Source organism: Ictidomys tridecemlineatus, chromosome 6 (assembly GCF_052094955.1).
Source record: "Ictidomys tridecemlineatus isolate mIctTri1 chromosome 6, mIctTri1.hap1, whole genome shotgun sequence".
In the NCBI taxonomy this organism is placed as follows: domain Eukaryota; kingdom Metazoa; phylum Chordata; class Mammalia; order Rodentia; family Sciuridae; genus Ictidomys; species Ictidomys tridecemlineatus.
In genome coordinates, this window is record NC_135482.1 from 6651918 (window position 1) to 6670392 (window position 18475).

Sequence of the window (18475 nt, forward strand, 5' to 3'; positions counted from 1 at the left end):
GCCTGTTAGAGTAACCAGGTTAGAAGCTACCTTCTGGTTGCACATCAAGGACAGGGTAGGCTGGGTTTTTAGGTTTGTGCCCCCAGCAGATGATAAAGACTGCTGTGTCCACTTGGCCTTGGCACAGGCTTGTGTCAGTTGGAGTGCTCCCTCAGGCACCTTGTAGTCTAGAAGAGAAACTGCAAGGTTTGGGTTCTTGTCTACAGTCTGCCACACATATAGTTATCATAAGAAAGTTTTTGAGCTGGGTGGTAGCGTATGCCTCTAGTCCTAGCTATTTGGGAGACAGAGGCAGGATCATCACTTGAGCTGAGTAGATCAAGGCCACTTTGGGCTAGTGGCAGACATCTGTAATCCCAGCCACACAAGAGGCTGAGGCAGGAGTGCTGCAGTCCGGCTGCAGCAAAATAGCCAGGGGGTGTGAACAACTTGTGTAGATTGATACAGCAGGAGAGGGAGCCATTTATTGCAGGACAACAGAGGTATTTATACATTTCACACAGCTTATCTAATTAACATAAACTAGATATAGCAGTCAACCAATAAGAATCTCCACACTTAATGGCTATTTGGTGTTACTTCACAAACCACTCCCTCTGGCATTTTGCCAGGTGCCATACAGACTTGTTTACAGACTCTAACATTTGCCAGGCACCATCCAGACTTGTTTACAGACTCTAACACAGGAGGATCACAAATTCGGCCAGCCTCAGCAACTTAGTGAGATCTTTCTCAAAATAAAAACAAAGGGGACAAGGTGTGGCTCAGCGTAGAGTGCTTACCTCGTATGTGTGTGGTGCTGGGTTCAATCCTCAGCATCGCATAAAAATAAATAAATAAATAAAGTAAAGGTACTGTGTTCATCTACAACTAAAATATATATATAAAATAAAAAGGGGGCTTGGGTTGTGGCTCAGTGGTAGAGTGTTTGCCTTGCAGGTGTGAGGCCCTGGGTTCGATCCTCAGCATCATATAAAAATAATATAAAATAAAAATAAAAAGGACTGCCGATATAATCAGTGATAAAGCACTCCTGGGTACATATCGAAAGAAGAGGCCTCTGTCCCTCTCTGAGCCATTGAACTGGAAAGTGGGAGCCATCAACTGGAAAGTGGGAGTCACGGTAGTGGCACCCAGCAGAGGGTTTGTCACAATTCAGTGAGCTAACTGGAATCCCTTACCCACATGCATGCTCCATCCACTGTGATGGTCTTTCCCTTCCTTTAGCAAGTCCCAGTCTCTATGAAGCTAAATCCCATAGGTTGGTGTGACACAAAACAAGAAATATTAAAGCTTATTGTAGACAGGTATGTGAGCTATGATGGTGAAGCGTTAGCTGTTCCGAGTCCCCTGATTCACTACTGGCAGGGGGTGGAACATTGAAAAGCAGTTCAGAGGCAGTTAGGAGAAGGGTCTCCTGCCATGGTCTGTATCCTTTCCCTTTCCAACAGATCCTGGCAGGGGCTCTGACTGAGTGTCACCGGAAATCCAGTGCCCAGGGCAAGCCACTGGCCCTGAAGGTCTTCGTGGCTGGCAGAAACCGTTTGGAGAATGATGGAGCCACTGCTTTGGCAGAAGCTTTTGGGGTGAGTCATTTCCATTCTGCCCCACCAGGCATGAAGGCGGACTAGGAAGGGGACTTACAGTCCTGGTGTAAATCCCAGGGCTAGTCCTCAGCTTACCCGGTGAGTTGCTTACCCTCTCTGAGCCTGTTAGCTTGTCCTGTGATGGACCAGAATTCCTGTAGTCTGTGTCCAGAAAGATTCCAGTGAGTTAGCAGCTGCTCCCTTGAGTGCTGTTTGAGAAGACTGTGAGCCTCTGGATAGGGAAAGTTGTTCTACCTGAGTGCTCCCTGCTAGCACAGCATCAGTGCCAGGGCAGATGAGTACATCAGACTTGTTCTGAGACGGGGAGATGGACAGAAGCAGCCCAGGGGCTAGGTACCACATGCAGTACTATTGGGGAACCTTGTGCCCTGGGTTATCCTTGAGACCTTGTTGGTGAGCTGCATGAGGACTGTCCTGCCCTGCCTTGGGCATAAGTAGGATCTTTAGGCTCTATTCTTCTCTGTTCCTAATTTAGATGTTTTATAGGCCAATGGTATGCTAGCAGCATCCCTCATTCTGTGCCTCAGAGTGACCTGTCTGCTGAGCTGCTTAAAGAATCTTTTAATAGCCTCAGTGAGAGTGGTCATTGCAGAGACCTGCTCTGTCTCACTGAACCCCTAGCTACATGGTCCTCATAGTGCAGAGGACACCACACTAAGAAATCTATACTCTGGTTCCAGGCTTCCCTCTTCAGAGCTATGTGATCCTGATAGTTGCTTAGCTTCTCTGATCTCTAGTCTTTTCTATCTGGTAGGGATCCTAATCCCAGATGGATCCTCCTTGGGATTATAGAGAGGATCACATGCAGTCATGTCCAAAATATGCTTTTGATATGTGTGCCCCCCAAACCTATAGACAAATCCCTGCTCAGTATTGGTGGCCCCTCCCTGTGTGCTGTATGCTGCTTTTGTGTCTGCCAGATGTCACTGACATGGGCCCACCTTTCTTCTCTTTTCTTTTTGCCCTTGCAGATCATTGGAACTCTGGAGGAGGTGCACATGCCACAGAATGGGATCAACCACCCTGGTGTCACAGCCTTGGCCCAGGCCTTCTCCATCAACCCCCTGCTGCGGGTCATCAACCTCAATGACAACACCTTCACTGAGAAGGGTGCAGTGGCCATGGCTGAGGTGAGGTGGGCATGTTGGGGCAGATTGGGCTAAGTAGACAGGGTCCAGCTGCTACCTTTGCTTCACTGACAAGGACCTCCACCTCCCTGCTTCCACAGTGTGTGCCCCACATTCATGTGCACTTGTCCAAATAGATCACACATCATGAAGGGACCTTGTCCTTCTTAGGCAGCTCTGAGTGTTCTTGTTGCCTGAATCTTGAGCAGCCTCCATGCCACCCCCAGCAATTGGTACTCTTTTTGTTCTCAGGCCACACAGGAGAGGGCTGCTCTGGTCCCATCTGTTTCCTCATTGATTCTTTTATCAGCTATTTATTGAGGCCCTCTTCAGTGTCCAGATGCAAGCTATGCAGGATCCCACCTTCACAGAGACAAATTCAAAGAGAAAAGTCACTGATGAGGGCTTTGCAGAGCTCCAGACACAATAGCTGCCTGGGTACCATAGCTTTGGGTTGGGCTACAGAGGCTGCTAGGCCTGTTGATGTGGGTGTAGCAGAGGCAAGCACAGGTGTCAGTATCCAGGGTCAGACTTGTAGTAGGCTTCCTGGAAGAGCTTGCATTTTGGCTAAGTTTTTCAGGACAGCTGAACTTTTTCTGGACAAAGAGCTCTTTCAGGCATAGGGACCAACAGAATGTGGAAGGTCCAGAGACTGGGGAGGGAGCCTTGCTTGATTGGTCCTGGTTTGAAATGACTAGGATTCAAGGGTGTGGAAGGGATGAAGAAGGGGAAGAGAGGCAGCAAGACCGTGTGGCCTCACTAACTCCATGAGACTCTCCTGTAAGCGAAATGGAGCCATGGAAGGTTCTAGGCAGTGGCTGATTAGATGAATGGTTTGGTTCAGGAAATCTGGCTCTAACATGGGGATGGGGAATGTGGTGGCAGAGACTTAGCCAGGGGCCTGAAGGCCAAAAAGAGGTGATAGAAGAAAAGCTGAGGTAGAAGAGGCCAAACCCAGACAGAGAGGCCAGTGTGCCATGACTGATGGTTGGATATGACATTGTTAGGCTTGCAGTGGACCTGGTTGAGGCCTATACCCTCACCATGAGCCCTCACTTTCTCCTTATAGACCCTGAAGACCTTGCGGCAGGTGGAGGTGATCAATTTCGGGGACTGCCTCGTGCGCTCCAAGGGGGCTGTTGCCATCGCAGACGCCGTCCGTGGGGGCCTGCCCAAACTGAAGGTACCTCTGATCTTCCCTCCGGGCTCAGGTTTCCCCATGCTCAGGAGCCCTGCCCATGTAGGGTAGGGATCTGGGCTGAAAGCAGATGGGCTGGGGCCATCGCCCAGCTCCTCCACTCGTGTGATTTTTGTGCAAGTCTCTTTACCTTTCCAAGACACAGTTTCTTCATTTAAAATAATGGGAGGAAGGCAGTAATGTGCATCGTTCTAATATAATTTACGTAAGTTTGTTTAGTATTTGGTACTTTATTGGGTACATGGCATTTTATTGTATTTATTTTTTTCACCTGCCTTTCCCTCTTGTGAGAAAAGTGAAGTTTGAGGACAAATTGCACCTGGTCTTCTGGCTCAGATTTCTGCCTGTCCCCATCCTCTCCTCTTACTCTTAGGAGCTGAACCTGTCATTCTGTGAGATCAAGAGAGATGCTGCCCTGGCTGTTGCTGAAGCCGTGGCAGACAAGGCTGAGCTGGAGAAACTGGACCTCAATGGTAGTCAGGGTGGGACAGCCTCAGCACAGTCCTGTGGGACTGGGCCTGGCACCATCTTGACCTTCCTGTCTTCCCTGAGCAGGAAACGCTTTAGGAGAAGAGGGCTGCGAGCAGCTGCAGGAGGTGCTGGAGGGCTTCAACATGGCCAAGGTGCTGGCGTCCCTCAGGTAGGGAACTGTATGGGTGGTCGCAGAGGTCAGACATCAGGCTGTTCCTTCAATTTTTTCCACTTATATTCATCCAAAATTTGTTCCTTGGGCCTCTGTTATGTGTTAGGCCCTGAGCTCGACACTAGGGAAAAAAGAATGAGAGGTTAAGGTTTCTTTCCTGTAGAAATAAGGCAGAATGTCCAAGCCATCGTGTGTTTAGCAGAGGGACATGAGGGGTTGAGTGAGGCCCCCCCTGTGGAGTGGCAAGTGTCCAAAGGGCTGATGTTAGTTAGATCAGATCTTGGTGTAGCAGGAGCAGCAAGTATGGAGGGTGGGAGGCAGATCCCCTTGCAGGAACGGGCTCAGTATTATTCTAAGGGCCTAACTAGAGGGTGATAGATAGGTATAAGAGTGAGGATTCCAAGCCCATGTGGCAAGTGTGGGCAGTGAGGCAGCTGCTTCTCCTGCTGGATTACAGTTGGTTTGTGTCCTTGCCACCCTGCTCTTTCTACCTCTCTCCTCTCCCAATGGGTCTTGCTCATGTGTCCTTCAGTTAGATACCCTCAAGCCTGGGCCCAGGCTGCTGCTGGAAACTGAGCACTCAGCAGTTGGCTGAACCTCCAGAGGCTGGTGGTCCAGGAAAACTAGAATGCTTTCCCTAGGGTCAAGGAACTCCCTCATCTCCCCTTCCCCCACACCTGAAGCTTGCTGTGGTCAGCAAGAAGGAAATGTCACTGTCCTGAGCATCTCAGCCTAGAAAGGTTCTGCCAAGCCCTGTGACAGTTTTCTTACTTTTCTTTGCCTCTGAGTGGGATGGAGGCCTTTGAGATAGAGACAAGATCTGATTCTGTGTCCATGGCATGGGCTTACAAGGGTGATGCTCTGCCCTGAGATCGTGTGGCTCTCTTGCCCTCCCCAGGCTCTGTTGTGTGTCTGGGCTTACAGAGCCAGGCCTCTGAGCCAGTGTGGTCCACTGGGCAGGGAGGATCTGCTTTAGCCAATTCCCCTCTGCAGTGATGATGAAGGTGAGGATGATGAGGAGGAGGATGAGGAGGAAGGAGAAGAGGAAGAGGAGGAAGAAGAGGAAGAGGAAGAAGAAGAGGAGGAGGAGGAAGAGGAAGAAGAGGAGGAAGAGCCCCAGCAGCAAGGGGAGGAGTCAACCACACCCTCAAGAAAAATTCTGGACCCCAACAGTGGGGTAAGTGCCTTGTCTTTGCTAGGATCAGAGTTTAAAAATAGAGGGAAAAGTGAGGCATATTATAGAAACCCTGATGTTTTCCTTTTTTCATCTCCCAGTGGGTTATTCTGGTGTCTCTTGGGGACAACCCTCTGTTGTGGAGATTGTGGCTAGGATCGTGACACATACTTGGCATTCCTTGCTTGGCTGTGGTGGCACTGGGCCCCCATTCATTGTGTTCTCTCATGGGTGTGTAGGACCAGGACTGTCCACATTCCCGTTGAGCTGGGCTTCTTCCCTGGGTTCTGGAAGCAGTCAGATGGCGGGGTGCTTCTTGGGTGTCAGTGTCCTTTGGGCAACACTGGCCTAAGCTAGACTGTAGTTCCTAGAAGGATCACTTTAGCAGCCCCTGTGTGCCTCTCTCTTGAGTCATTTCTGGGGCCTTGCACATCTTGGTAGAGATTTACTTGTAGTGTTAGGAAGGTGCCTTGTTCTCTCCCCCAAAGGTTTCAGGGCCAGGAGCGGGGAACTGTGCAGAGTAGGAGGAATAAGTCTGAACTCAGTCCTTGACTGGCTGGAGAGAGGAGTGGGTGTTCTGGGAGTGGGAATGGGCACAGCTGGGTTGAGGAATCTGGGGTTTGGAATCTATAAACCCCCCTGCCACCCTTTTCTCAGGAGCCAGCTCCTGTGCTGTCCTCCCCGCCTCCTGCAGACGTCTCCACCTTTCTGGCATTCCCTTCTCCAGAAAAGCTGCTGCGCCTTGGACCCAAGAGTTCTCTGCTGATAGCCCAGCAGGTAACAGCACTTCCTGACTGCACGTGCCTGGGCCCTGAGGTTGTCAAAGGGAAGGGACACATAGAACTTCGGGGAGGGGAAGGATGTTCTCACTTGGGGGTCTGGCCTGCCACTGTTTTGTTTCAGTATGAACACATGCATGTGAGTGTTTCTGCTGTATCTGGTACCCTTCAGTGGATGCAGATGTCCGCATCCCAGTGGGAACACACTTTTGGCCTGCAGTAAGTGTGGCCTGCCATACTCCAGCAATGACTATAGAGTTAGGGGATTTTCTCAAGACTCTTGCATATGTGTGCCTATTCAGTTACTTCTAGAAGTGTGCTCCCCCGCCCAGGAAGCCTGTGTATATGAGGTCGCCTCTCTCTGGAGTTTAGCTACACAGAGGACACTTGCTTCCACTATATCATTCATGAAGCTTCCTGGGATCTGCAGTCCACCTGCCCCAGGACTCCTTGGCAGATCAGGTGTATGTTGCAGGGAGGCGACCCTTGCTCCAGCCTCACTTGGTTCTTTGGTTCATTCAGAGATGATTATCAAGCACCTGTTTCCTGCTTGGCACTCAACTTGGACATGATTTTATTGATCTTTTGAACTTGTCACTTTTTTCCTCCCCTAGACTGGCTTCAAACTCCTAGGCTTTTCTTTCATAATGAATGAAATTATATAAACCTTTTTGTGTCCTAACATTCTCATTTCACACTATTCTGTGTTTTCCTGTCAGAACTCTTTTCGTGCCCTTCCAGTGTGTAGACCTGACACTTAAAAGCAATCCACAATTTCTGGACATTTATTTTTTTTTTTTACTTTTCCCCATTGTCATTGAAATTGAAGTAAATTTCCATGCATGTTCTGCATTTGGGATGATTTTTTCAGGCTAGATGACAAGAGGACTGACCACTGGGTCCTGAGGGTAATAATTTTTTTTGTTTTTGTTTTTTAATGGTACTGGGGATGGAGCCCAGTACCTCTTGTGTGCTAGGCAAGCTTTCTACCACTGAGCTACACCCCGAAGCCCTTTGGGTTTTGTATTTGAGACAACTTCTTGCCAAATTGCTAAGACTGGCCACCCCAAACTTGCGGCCCTCCTGTCTTAGCCTCCTGAGTAGCTGGGGTTTTTTTAGGCATTTGCCGTCGGGTCTGACTGGGGTTAATAGAATTTTTGTTTATTCATCTGTTCAGCCACCCCACAGCTGCATACATTTCGTGGCCTGTGCACATATTGCCAAGGCCTTGTCTGACCAGCAGCGGAACCCAGGCGTCTCCACCATGCACCAGAGCCCCGGGCCCATGTGACCAACTCTTTGTTTCTTGTGACCTCAGACAGATACGTCTGACCCGGAGAAAGTGGTCTCTGCCTTCCTGAAGGTGTCATCCGTGTTCAAGGATGAAGCCACAGTGAGGACAGCAGTGCAGGATGCAGTAGGTAACGCAGGCTGGGTGGTTTCCTCTGCATACCTGTGACCCTCTAGGCTCTAGGTGACACTGACTCGTAGCTGTTGGCACTCCTATGTTCCTGCACTGACGAAGCCACTTGACCCCAATCTTACATCAGGTTCTTGGGCAGGCTGGTGGCTCTCCTATGGGTCAGTGTTCTGTTTTGGTTTTTTTTTTTGGTTTTGGTTTTGGTTTGGTTTGGGTTTTGTTTGTTTGTAGTTAAGGATTAAATCCAGGGGCACTTTGCCACTGAGATATAACTCCAGCGCTTTTTATTTTTTATTGTGAGAAAGGATGTTACTAAGGTGCTCAGGCTGGCCTCCAACTTATGATTCTCCTGTGTCAGCCTCTCACGTCACTGGGATTACAGGTGTGTGCCACCATGCCCACCTTGCTTTCCTGTCTTTTGGAGCTAGGGAAACTGCGGCCCTTCCCAGAGCCATATGGCTGTACACAGTTAGAACTTAGGCCAGGTAGTGACATCTCCAAGGCCCTGTGGATAAGTTCTGTGAGGGAAGGGCCTTTGTCCCACCTGGGAGCCTCTTTATATGCAGTTTCTGCCCTCTGAAGGTCACCTATGGAGAGGACACCTGCTTTTCACCACCATTCGTAAGGCTTCCTGGGATCTGCAATCCACCTCCCCCAAGTGCCTCCAACCCATTTTCTCAGTCCCCTCCAGTCTGGTACCTGTCACCTGTAACCTTATTGCCATCTTTTTGATGTGGACCAGATTTGGCTGAGCAGAGAGGAGAAGAAGGGCCCTGCAGAAGAGCTCAGCTCATGGCAAAGGAGAGAAAGGAATAGGAGCACGTGTGGCACTTCTTTCCTTGATTGGTGCTGGAAGGCAGGAGCTGATCCTCCCTCAGAAGCAAGGCTGGGGAGGAGGCAGGGTCAGTGGGAATCTCCAGGATGCTTCCTCAAGGGTCCACTGTGGGCATTTGTAGGAACAAAAGGCCTGAATTCACTTTCCCATAAAAAAATCAAACAGTTCCTGCAGGTCCCCTTGCCTTGTCAAAATATCAAAAACCTCACCCAGTGGTGGTCTCCCTCACTAAATTCTACCCCCACCGTATCTAGTACCCATGTCCTATGATCTCTCCCCATATCTACCTCTTATTTTTTGGGGGGTGAGGAGTGGGGTTTTTGGTTTTGGGGTACTAAGAATTAAACCCAAGGGCCCTTTACCACTGAACTATTCCCCAGCCCTTTTTATTTTGAGATAGGGTCTAATTGCTAAGGCTGGCCTCCAATTTGCAATCCTCCTGCCTCACTGAAATTACAAGGCATGCCTTACCTCACTTGTCTCACCTGTCTACCTTTTGGTAGGGCAGGGAGGGCTGTTTCCGTTCTTCTCTGCTCAACCAAAAAAATCTAGCTCATTTCAAAGAAATGGCAACCAGGTGACAGGTGTCAAACTACAGGGAACTGTGTTTGAGGGGCTCTGAATGTTCTTTGACCCATGCCTAACTCTGTCCTGCATCCTGTGCCTTTACTCCTGCCCCTGTAGATGCCCTCATGAAGAAGGCCTTCAGCTGCTCCTCCTTCAACTCCAATGTCTTTGTTACCAGGCTCCTCGTCCACATGGGTCTGCTCAAGGTGAGGCTGGAAGGAGCGGCGGCCTGGGAGGGAGGAGGCCGGAGGCCGGCAGCTGAAGGTGCACTCCCAGCACAGCCTATACTGAAGTCTGGATCTGCTTAAATAGCCTTGGGCTTTAAGAAAGGATCTCAGCTAGGCCTCAGCCACATGGCTGTCAGCAGAATCTAGGTATTGGGGATCAAGGGCCCCCAAGTAACTTTGGGGCTCACCTGCCTTTCTGTGTTGCCTTGCAGAGTGAAGATAAGATCAAGGCCATTGGCAACTTATATGGCCCCTTGATGGTGCTGAACCACATGGTGCAGCAGGACTACTTCCCCAAGGCCCTGGCACCCCTGCTTCTGGCATTCATGACCAAGTGAGTGTGACCTTGTTGACATTTTACTTCAGCCTATTCAGGAGGTGCCAGGCCTAGGAGTCCAGCTCAGCACCTCAGTGTGCAAAGGGCAGAGGGGCAGTCATCGTGAAAACTAGAAAAATTGAGTCTGGCACAAAATGGCCTCCCTAGCTAGGGAGCCCCTGCTGGAGGCTGAGCTCCAGATCCTGACATGTTCACTCCATTCACTGAATTTTCTTCCCTGCAGGCCCAATGGTGCCCTAGAATCCTGTTCCTTTGCCCGCCACAATCTACTGCAGACGCTCTACAAGGTCTAGACTCAAAGCTGGCCTCGATTTATCCCTCAGCCTGTGCCGGGGACTTGGATGAACTGAGCTGCAGCCTATGCCCCCCACAGACAGGACTCTGACCAGAGGCAGGGAGGGTCTTTGTCTCATGTGTCATGTCAGTCCCCTGAGAATGTGTGTGGTGTGTGTGCTTCCTGTTGGCTGGGGTTTCTGCGTCTCTCTGCTGGACTGATCCTGGTCCACCATGAGGAACTGGCCCTTGGGGCAAAGGGTGCAGGCTGCTTTGCCATTAAACTCACTGCCATCTGAGGGCACTCTGCTGATCTGTGCCTCAGGCCTGAGTCCCTGGTGGCTGTCTCACCTCCTCTGTAGCCTTCCTGCCCACTCCTGGGCTGCACAAAGCCTGGGAAGCCGCTGTCCATGTGCTACCCTCTGCCACAGTTGGGCTGTTTCCTGCGTGGCCTGCATCTGCAGCACTGCCGTCCTCCCATTCATGCCTGCTGTGCTGACTGCTCAGCCAGAGATTACCAAGAGTGGGGTCGAGTGCTTGTCTGCAGAGGGCAAGGCCCTGGCCCCATGCCACATGGACCAGAAGAGGAGCCAGGGGCTGGAACCAGTCAGTCCAGGAGCAGGAGCTGCCTCAGGCTGTGCTGGCTCTGGTGCCCATTGGGGACTGAACTGGGCAGGCCCAGACCTGTTCTTAAGCCCAGAGAGAGAGTGGCAGATCCCCCTGATGCCTGAGCTGCATCTTGAGGTCAAGGGAGAGATGGGATTGGGCTGAGCAGGAGGTGCCCTCTGACCTCCTTTAGTGGCCACGGGTGCCCACCTTGTGTTTTCTCCTTGTGCTCTGTGTTTGTCTGGGCTGTGCCTGGGAGCTTAAATAAAGTCATGTTTGCCAGCTGCAGAGACCAAGAAGAGTCTTTCCCCTGAAGTGGGACGTTCTCTGACCTCTTCCCTCAGGGCCTAGGTGCATCCTCCACTGTCTGATGTCTTCCTCTGGGCAGTGGTACCGAGTTGGGCTTTTTTTTTTTTTTTTTTTTTTTTTGGGTACTGGAGATTTAACCCAGAGGCACTTAACCACTGAGCCACATCTCCAGTCATGTTTTTAAATTTATTTTATTTTTTTGTAGGTGTAGATGGACACAACACAATGCCTTTATTTTTATGTGGTGCTGAGGATCGAACCCGGGTCCCGCCGGTGCTAGGTGAGCACTCTATCGCTAAGCCACAATCCCAGCCCTGTTTTTAAATTTTTATTTATTGAACACAGGTACTCAACCACTGAGCCACGTCCCCTGACCTATTTTTTATTTAGAGACAGGGTCTTGCTCTGCTTAGTGCCTCACTTTTGCTGAGACTGGCCTTGAATTTGCAATCCCCCTGTCTCGGCCTCTCAAACCACTGGGAATACTACAGGCATGTGCCACAATGCCCAGCAGATGGGGCCTATTTTACCTGTATGCCCACACCTTGCCCGTTACTCCACTTTTGGTCTCACCTTCTTTAGCTTCTTCGTTGTTCCTTCATTTTTGGACCCAGCTGGGCTACACTGTCCATAGGCCCCCGGCCTTGCTGGCTGTAGTCAGGAGCCACTGGACCTGACTGGCAAGGTCACTTCGGAGATTTGGGCCCAACTAGCAACCACACAGGATGTCAAGGCCATCTCCCTTGTGGTCCTTCACTCCACTGCCACACGTATGAGGATTCCCAGCAGACCTTCCTTACCTCCTACCTTCACAGCGGACCTCGTGGGAGCCTGCGTTCCCCTACAGGGGGCTTCCAAGAAAAGTTCCTCTTAAGGCTTCTTAGGCAGTGTTTCCTTTGGCTATCTCTTGGACAGCTTGTTTCTGTAAACAAAGTACCTGACAAGAACAACTCAGCAGAAGTCTAGTTTGGCTTATGGTTTCAGAGGTCTCATTGCTCTTTCTCTGAGCCACAGGAAGACAGAACATGAAGGGCATGTTGGAGGAAAGTTGCTCGGCTCTGGTGGCTATGAGGTAGGAGGGGGGATCCAGGGATAAAGTATATATGATCCCTTAGGTTAACATCCCCCAGTGACCCACTTCTCCAGCCATGCACCACCTGCCTACTTAATACTTAGTAATCCCTTCAAATCATGAATCCACCAAGTGGACTAAACCACTGATGAGGTTAGACCTCTCATAATCTGATCATTTCACCTGCATTATTAGGACCTTTCGAGGACACCTCATATCCAAACCATTAACAGGATGGTAGAGTTGCTGCCAGGGCCCTATGATATCTACCCCCGCCCCACCCCGCCCTCAGCTTTGACTTCTTACTGGCCCCTGTTCTGAGCTCTAGAGCCATAGGCACTTCCCTTTTGAAATTCCCAGTTTGGTTAGGAGACCAAGCCCTCAGTATAGGGAAAGTAGGCAATGGGGTGAGGAAAACAGTCTTGCTGTTCAAATTGGCCAAGGTTCTCTGGCCTGGCTCTTATGCTAGATGGCATGGGCTAACTTCCCTAGGGCAATGTACTTACAAAACTTTAGCTCAGACTATAACCAAAGATCTCATTTCACTCAGGACAAACCATCAGTACCTGACTCCTAGAGCCTTGTCAGGAAGAATGCTGCTTGCTCTCTGAAGTGGAGGATTCTGACTTCCCTGGCCCCACATCACCAGTTCTAGGTGGAGAGAATAGCCTGGGCCTGTAATTTGCTTACTGTGATTTCCTCCAGACCATGATCCTGGGCCTGAAAGATCCTAACTGCCTAAGCCTGGGACCATCCTTATGAGGGGTCTGCTGTGTACTCCTTGCAGGAGACTCATCCCATAGACACAGGAGTCAACAGCTACTCCAATTATTTTTTTAATGTGGATTTTTTTAATCTTTATTTATTTTTATGTGGTGCTGAGGATTGAAGACAGTGCCTCACAAGATATGCAAGGCAAGCGCTCTACCACTGAGCCACAACCCCAGCCCCCAATGATTGTTTTTTTAATGACCTACTGGGAATGGAACCCAGGGCCTACACAGTCCTGTCACCAAAGTCTAAAGCTTAGACCAGAAACCTTCCAGGAAACATGGTTAAGGGGACTCTTAGTATCATTTTTCCTATAGCAGGAACCTAGAAACTACTCATGGACCAACATCAGAAAGAGTGTAAAGCCACACAATGCAGTGTTGTACAACAGTAAAGATGCACTAACCGCAGCTACCCGCATGGTATGGATGAGTCAATAGCGACGTTGAGAAAAGAAAACTGTGATACCAATGGTTCAAAACTAACAGCAGGCTCAGAGGTAGAGGCTCGCCTAGCCTGTGTGAGGCACTGGGTTCGATTTTCCAGCACCACATAAATAAATAAAGGTGTTGTGTCCAACTACAACTTAAAATAGTAACAACATAGCTGGGTGTGGTGACACACCTGTAATCCCAGTGGCTCAGGAGCCGGAGGCAGGAGGATCCTGAGTTCAAAGCCAGCCTCAGCAACAGCAAGGTGCTAAGCAACTCTGTGAGACCCTGTGTGTAAGTAAAATACAAAATGGGGCTGGGAATGTGGCTCGGTAGTTGAGTGCTGCTGAGTTCAATCCCCAATATTAAAAAAAAAAATAGGGCCAGACATATGGTTCCTGCCCCCAAGGGGGAAAAAAAAAGTAAACCCAGGGTGGTGGCACAAGCCTGTATCCCAGCAACTCAGGAGGTAAATCAGGAGAATTGCCAAGTTTGAGGCCAGCCTCAGCAATTTAGTAAGATCCTACACAACTCAGCAAGAATCTGTCTCAAGATATAACGAGGGTCTGGGGTTGTGGCTCAGGGGTAGAGCTCTCACCTGCACACGCGGGCCCCTGAATTTGATCCTCAGCAGCACATAAAAATAAAACAAAGGTATTGAAGAAAAGTCTCTCAATAGATATAGAAAAGAGGCATTTGACAAAACTCGGCACCTTCATGAGAAGAAAACACTGAGTGTAGAAGGAAATTAACATAAATATGAAAAAAAAACCCAGAAGCTTTTCCTCTAACAGAGTAAAGTTAGTCCACTCACCACTTCCTTTGAACGTAGTATAGTATTGGAAAGCCTAGCCAGAGCAAGGTTTAAGCAAGAAAAATAAAATCTATCCAAATCAGAAGGAAGATTTAAAATTGTCTGCATATGACATGATCCATATATACAGAAAATCCTAGAGACGCCATTCAAAAAGCTGTTGGAAGGTGGGAGTGGTGACACAAGCCTATAATCCCAGCTACTTGGAGGGCTGAGGCAGAATTGCAGACTCAAGGCTGGCCTGAACAACTTAGTTATTGAGACCCAAGTTGAAGGCCAGCCTCAGCAACTTAAAAAGGGCTGGCGATGTACCCCAATGACTAAGCACTTTTTGGGGGGAGGGTACAAGGGATTGAACTCGGTGCTCAACAAGAGCTACACCCTCAGCCCTATTTTTGTATTTTATTTAGATCCTCCTGTCTCAGCCTCCCGAGCAACTGGGATTACAGGCATGTGCCACTGTGCCTGGTGATAAAGCACTTCTCTAGCATGTGCCAGACCCTGGGTTCAATACACACTACTGTTAAAAAAAAAAAAAAATTGCGAGGTGTGCTCAGAGCAGGGGGCCTGGAGAATGCTTCTCTGTTTACAACACACCCAACAGGACTATGGGGTTATTGTGACAAGGGGCACAAAAATTGTGGTTTCCCTATGAACAAATGCCCTACATGTGTACCCTCCATGTGACTTTCAGACAGGACCAGTGAGACAGGGCTGAACACTAAGCTGCAGTATGTAGTTTGGGAGGTGACCATTTAGAGCCTGTCCAGTCCATGTGTTGGTTGGCCTTGGTTGGTCCTAGAAATAAAGACTTTGAACCTCTCAAAAAAAAAAAAAAGAAAGAAAAAGAAAGTAAAATGACAAAAGCCATTTTTTTTTTTTTTTTTTGTACCAGGGATTGAACTCAGAAGAGCTTAACCACTTAGCCATATCCCCAACCCCTTTTATTTTGAAACAGGATCTTGCTAAATTGCTTCAGGTCTCACTAAATTGCCAAGACTGGCCTTAAACTTGTCCTCCTGCCTCAGCCTCCTGAGTTGCTGGGATTACAGGCATGTGCCACCATGCCCAGCTTTTACCATTTTTTTTTTTTTTAGAGAGAATTTTTCAATATATATTTTTATTTTTTAGTTTTCGGCAAACTCATCTTTGTATGTGGTGCTGAGGATCAAACCCGGGCCGCACACATGCCAGGCGATCGCGCTACCGCTTGAGCCACATCCCCAGCCCCTTACCAAAATTTTTAAAAAATAATAAATATAGGGCTGGGGCTCAGTGATAGAGCACTTTCCTAGCATGTGTGAGGCACTGGATTTGATCCTCAACACATGTATAAATAAATGAATAAAATAAATGTCCATCAACATCTAAATTTTTAAATCAAAAAGCAAAGGAGAATTATTGAACTATTAGGAGACAGTGTAGGTTCATATGTTTTAAGGCCTTGGGATGAACAAATTTAGCTGTATTTAACCTTTTAACCTTTTTTTTTTTTTTTTTTTTTTTTTTTTTTGGTAGCAGGGATTGAACTCAGGGGCACTCATCCACTGAGCCATCCCCTAGCCCTGTTTTGTTTTTTATTTAGAGACAGGGTCTCACTGGTTGCTTAGGACCTCATTTTTGCTGAGGCTGGCTTTGAAGTCATGATCCTCCTGCCTCAGCCTTCCAAGGCACTGGGATTATAGGTGTGCACCATCATGCCAGCTGTATTTAACCTCTTTTTTGCCATTATTGTAGTATATTCACACTGGATTCTGTGCAGCAATGAGAATAGGTTTGTATTTATCAAAAGACATCATTAAAGGAGTAAAAAGGCAAGTCAGAGGGAAAATATATAATTTTATATATAAAATTCATATGTAGGGCTGGGGTTGTAGCTTAGTGATAGAGTACTTGCCTTGCGTGTATGAGGCCCTGGGGTTTGATCCTCAGCACCAAATAAAAATAAAGATATTATGTTCATCTACAACTAAAAAATTATTTAAAAATAAAAAATACAAAATTCATATGCAGACTATAGTTTCTACAAATAAAGGCAATTCAATAGAAAAATGAGTTTTAAAAAGACACTTTGCACAGAAAACATGTTTGATTTCATTAGTCTTCAGAGAAATACACATTTAAACCACAATGAGATGTCATCCTCTCACTAGAATGGCTCACATTTGCCAGACAATACCAAGTGTTGGTGAGGACGTAGGGAGCTCTCATACACTGCTGGAGAATGTGTAAATTAGTACAACATTGAGAAACTGATAATATCCATTGAAGCTGAAAATATGCATATCGTATCCACTTCTAGGCATATCAACAGAAATGGCCACATACTTTCACTAAAAGACCACAAACATGCTGAGCAGCACCTTTCAAAATGGTTAGCCTGAATGACACCCTTTGACAGTGGAATGGAAATTACTTGTCTAGTGAGATAGGAAGAAATCAGAAACGGAGAAATCTGCCAGAGCAGACACTGTGAGATTTGCTAGTTTGTGATGATGATAAAAGACAGACCAACCTCCAGTTCAGCTGCATTTTCCTACAGTAGAGTATACCATCTTACTGCCTGCATCGGGGCAGAGTGTTCTCCTCTTCTGTCCCAGTATATATATATATATATATATATATATATATATATATTTTTTTTTTTTTAAAGTGGACACAACCCCGCTATTTAGTATTTGTTACGTGGTGCTGGGGATCAAACCCACTGCCTCACACATGCTAGGCAAGCGTCCTACCACTGAGTCCCAGCCCCAGGCACTGTTATGGTGTATATATGAGACGGAATGCTGGCATGCTATATAGAAAATGAAAACAGGAAAATAAAACTATGGCTAGAGATATGAATGAATGTCACAAAGATACTATGAGCCAGGCTTGGTGGCTCACAGTTGTAATCCCAGTGACTCAAAAGGCTGAGGCAGGAGGATTGTCAGTTTAAGGCCAGCCTGGGCAAAATAAAATGGGTTGGGGATTGGGGATGTAACTCAATGGTAGTGGTAGAGTGCTCTTAGATTCAATCCCCAAATCCCCAGTACCAAAAACAAAATAATTGAGTAAAAATATTTAGATGAAGAGTACACACTAGCCAAGCATGTTGCCACATACTTGTAATCCTAGTGACCTGGGGCTGAGGCTGGATAATCTTAAATTCAGGGACAGCCTGGGTAATTTAGGCAGAACTTGTCTCAAAATAAAAAAAGTTAAAAGAACTGGGGATAAATGTAGCTCAGTGGTAAGCACCCCTGGGTTTAATCCCCAGTACCAAAAACAGAAAAGAGACAGAGGAAAAAAAAAAAAAGCACACACTACAGTCTCACTGATGATGAATTTGTTGAGTTACAGTATGTTCAAGTCTCAGGTTTAAAAAAAAAAAAGCTAAGCAAACTGATAAATTATACAATTGCATCAGAAACATGGGTCTGGGGCTGGGGATGTGGCTCAAGCGGTAGCACGCTTGCCTGGCATGCGTGCAGCCCGGGTTCGATCCTCAGCACCACATACCAACAAAGATGTTGTGTCCACTGAGAACTAGAAAATAAATATTAAAAATTCTCTCTCTCTCTCTCTCTCTCTCTCTCTCTCTCTCTCTCTCTCTCTCCCCTCTCTCACTCTAAAAAAAAAAAAAAAAAAGAAACATGGGTCTGAAAAATCATAAGATACATAAATATTTGCTATAACTAGATGTATTTTTTCATTTTTAAAATGTACATGTACCTGCAAATATATGTATTTGGATATACTTTGTCACATTTTTTGTAACAGCAAAAATGTTGGCAGGAATAAAAATGTCTAAGATGAATGGATAAGTGAATTTGAGACTTTTATACAATGGAATACTATACAGCAGTCAAGATGAGTGGGCATGTCTCATCAACTTGAACAACTCCCAATAGTCTGATGTTAAGTGAAAAAATAAATTTGCAGAATATTGTATATACAATATCAATGTAAGCATATAAGCACAAACAGAAAGGAAGGGGTTAATCACTCTTGAGCACCAACTATGCATCAGGGGGCCTACCTCAGTTAGCCGCTATGGCAACCCTATAAACTAGTTAATAGTATTAGGTGTTTTTCAGAGGTCAGGAAACAGGTTCAGTGGGGTCCCACAGAGCCCAGAAGCAGCCTAGAGCTGCTGACCCCATAGGCTGGCTCCTTGTAGCCTGTCCCTCTCAGGCAGCCCAAGGACCCAGACCTGGGCTTGCTCTGGGCAACAGGCCCTGTAACTCCAGCCTCTGCTCCTACCCCTGCCCACAGCCTGGGGAAGCCCCAGCTGGGCTGG

General features: G+C 47.6%; 1 protein-coding gene and 1 non-coding gene across 4 annotated transcripts in view; both read left to right on the top strand.

The window, feature by feature from the left end:
- Rangap1 (Ran GTPase activating protein 1) overlaps nucleotides 1-11081 on the top strand; it is a 30168-nt gene extending 19087 nt beyond the window's left edge. For all 3 annotated transcript variants that reach the window (XM_078052682.1, XM_005322212.5, XM_078052683.1), the window contains 11 exons: nucleotides 1452-1586; nucleotides 2579-2737; nucleotides 3804-3917; nucleotides 4306-4405; nucleotides 4488-4572; nucleotides 5569-5752; nucleotides 6407-6526; nucleotides 7847-7949; nucleotides 9468-9556; nucleotides 9790-9911; nucleotides 10138-11081. In XM_078052682.1, the coding sequence (XP_077908808.1) occupies nucleotides 1452-1586; nucleotides 2579-2737; nucleotides 3804-3917; nucleotides 4306-4405; nucleotides 4488-4572; nucleotides 5569-5752; nucleotides 6407-6526; nucleotides 7847-7949; nucleotides 9468-9556; nucleotides 9790-9911; nucleotides 10138-10207 (1281 nt within the window). In that variant the 3' untranslated portion in view covers nucleotides 10208-11081. The remainder of the gene's footprint in view (nucleotides 1-1451; nucleotides 1587-2578; nucleotides 2738-3803; nucleotides 3918-4305; nucleotides 4406-4487; nucleotides 4573-5568; nucleotides 5753-6406; nucleotides 6527-7846; nucleotides 7950-9467; nucleotides 9557-9789; nucleotides 9912-10137) is intronic.
- A 3653-nt stretch (nucleotides 11082-14734) lies between these two features.
- LOC120888794 (small nucleolar RNA SNORA11) lies at nucleotides 14735-14862 on the top strand. Its single transcript, XR_005732479.1, has one exon. It is a non-coding gene; the product is annotated as a small nucleolar RNA SNORA11 (small nucleolar RNA).
- The last annotated feature ends 3613 nt before the right edge of the window (nucleotides 14863-18475 follow it).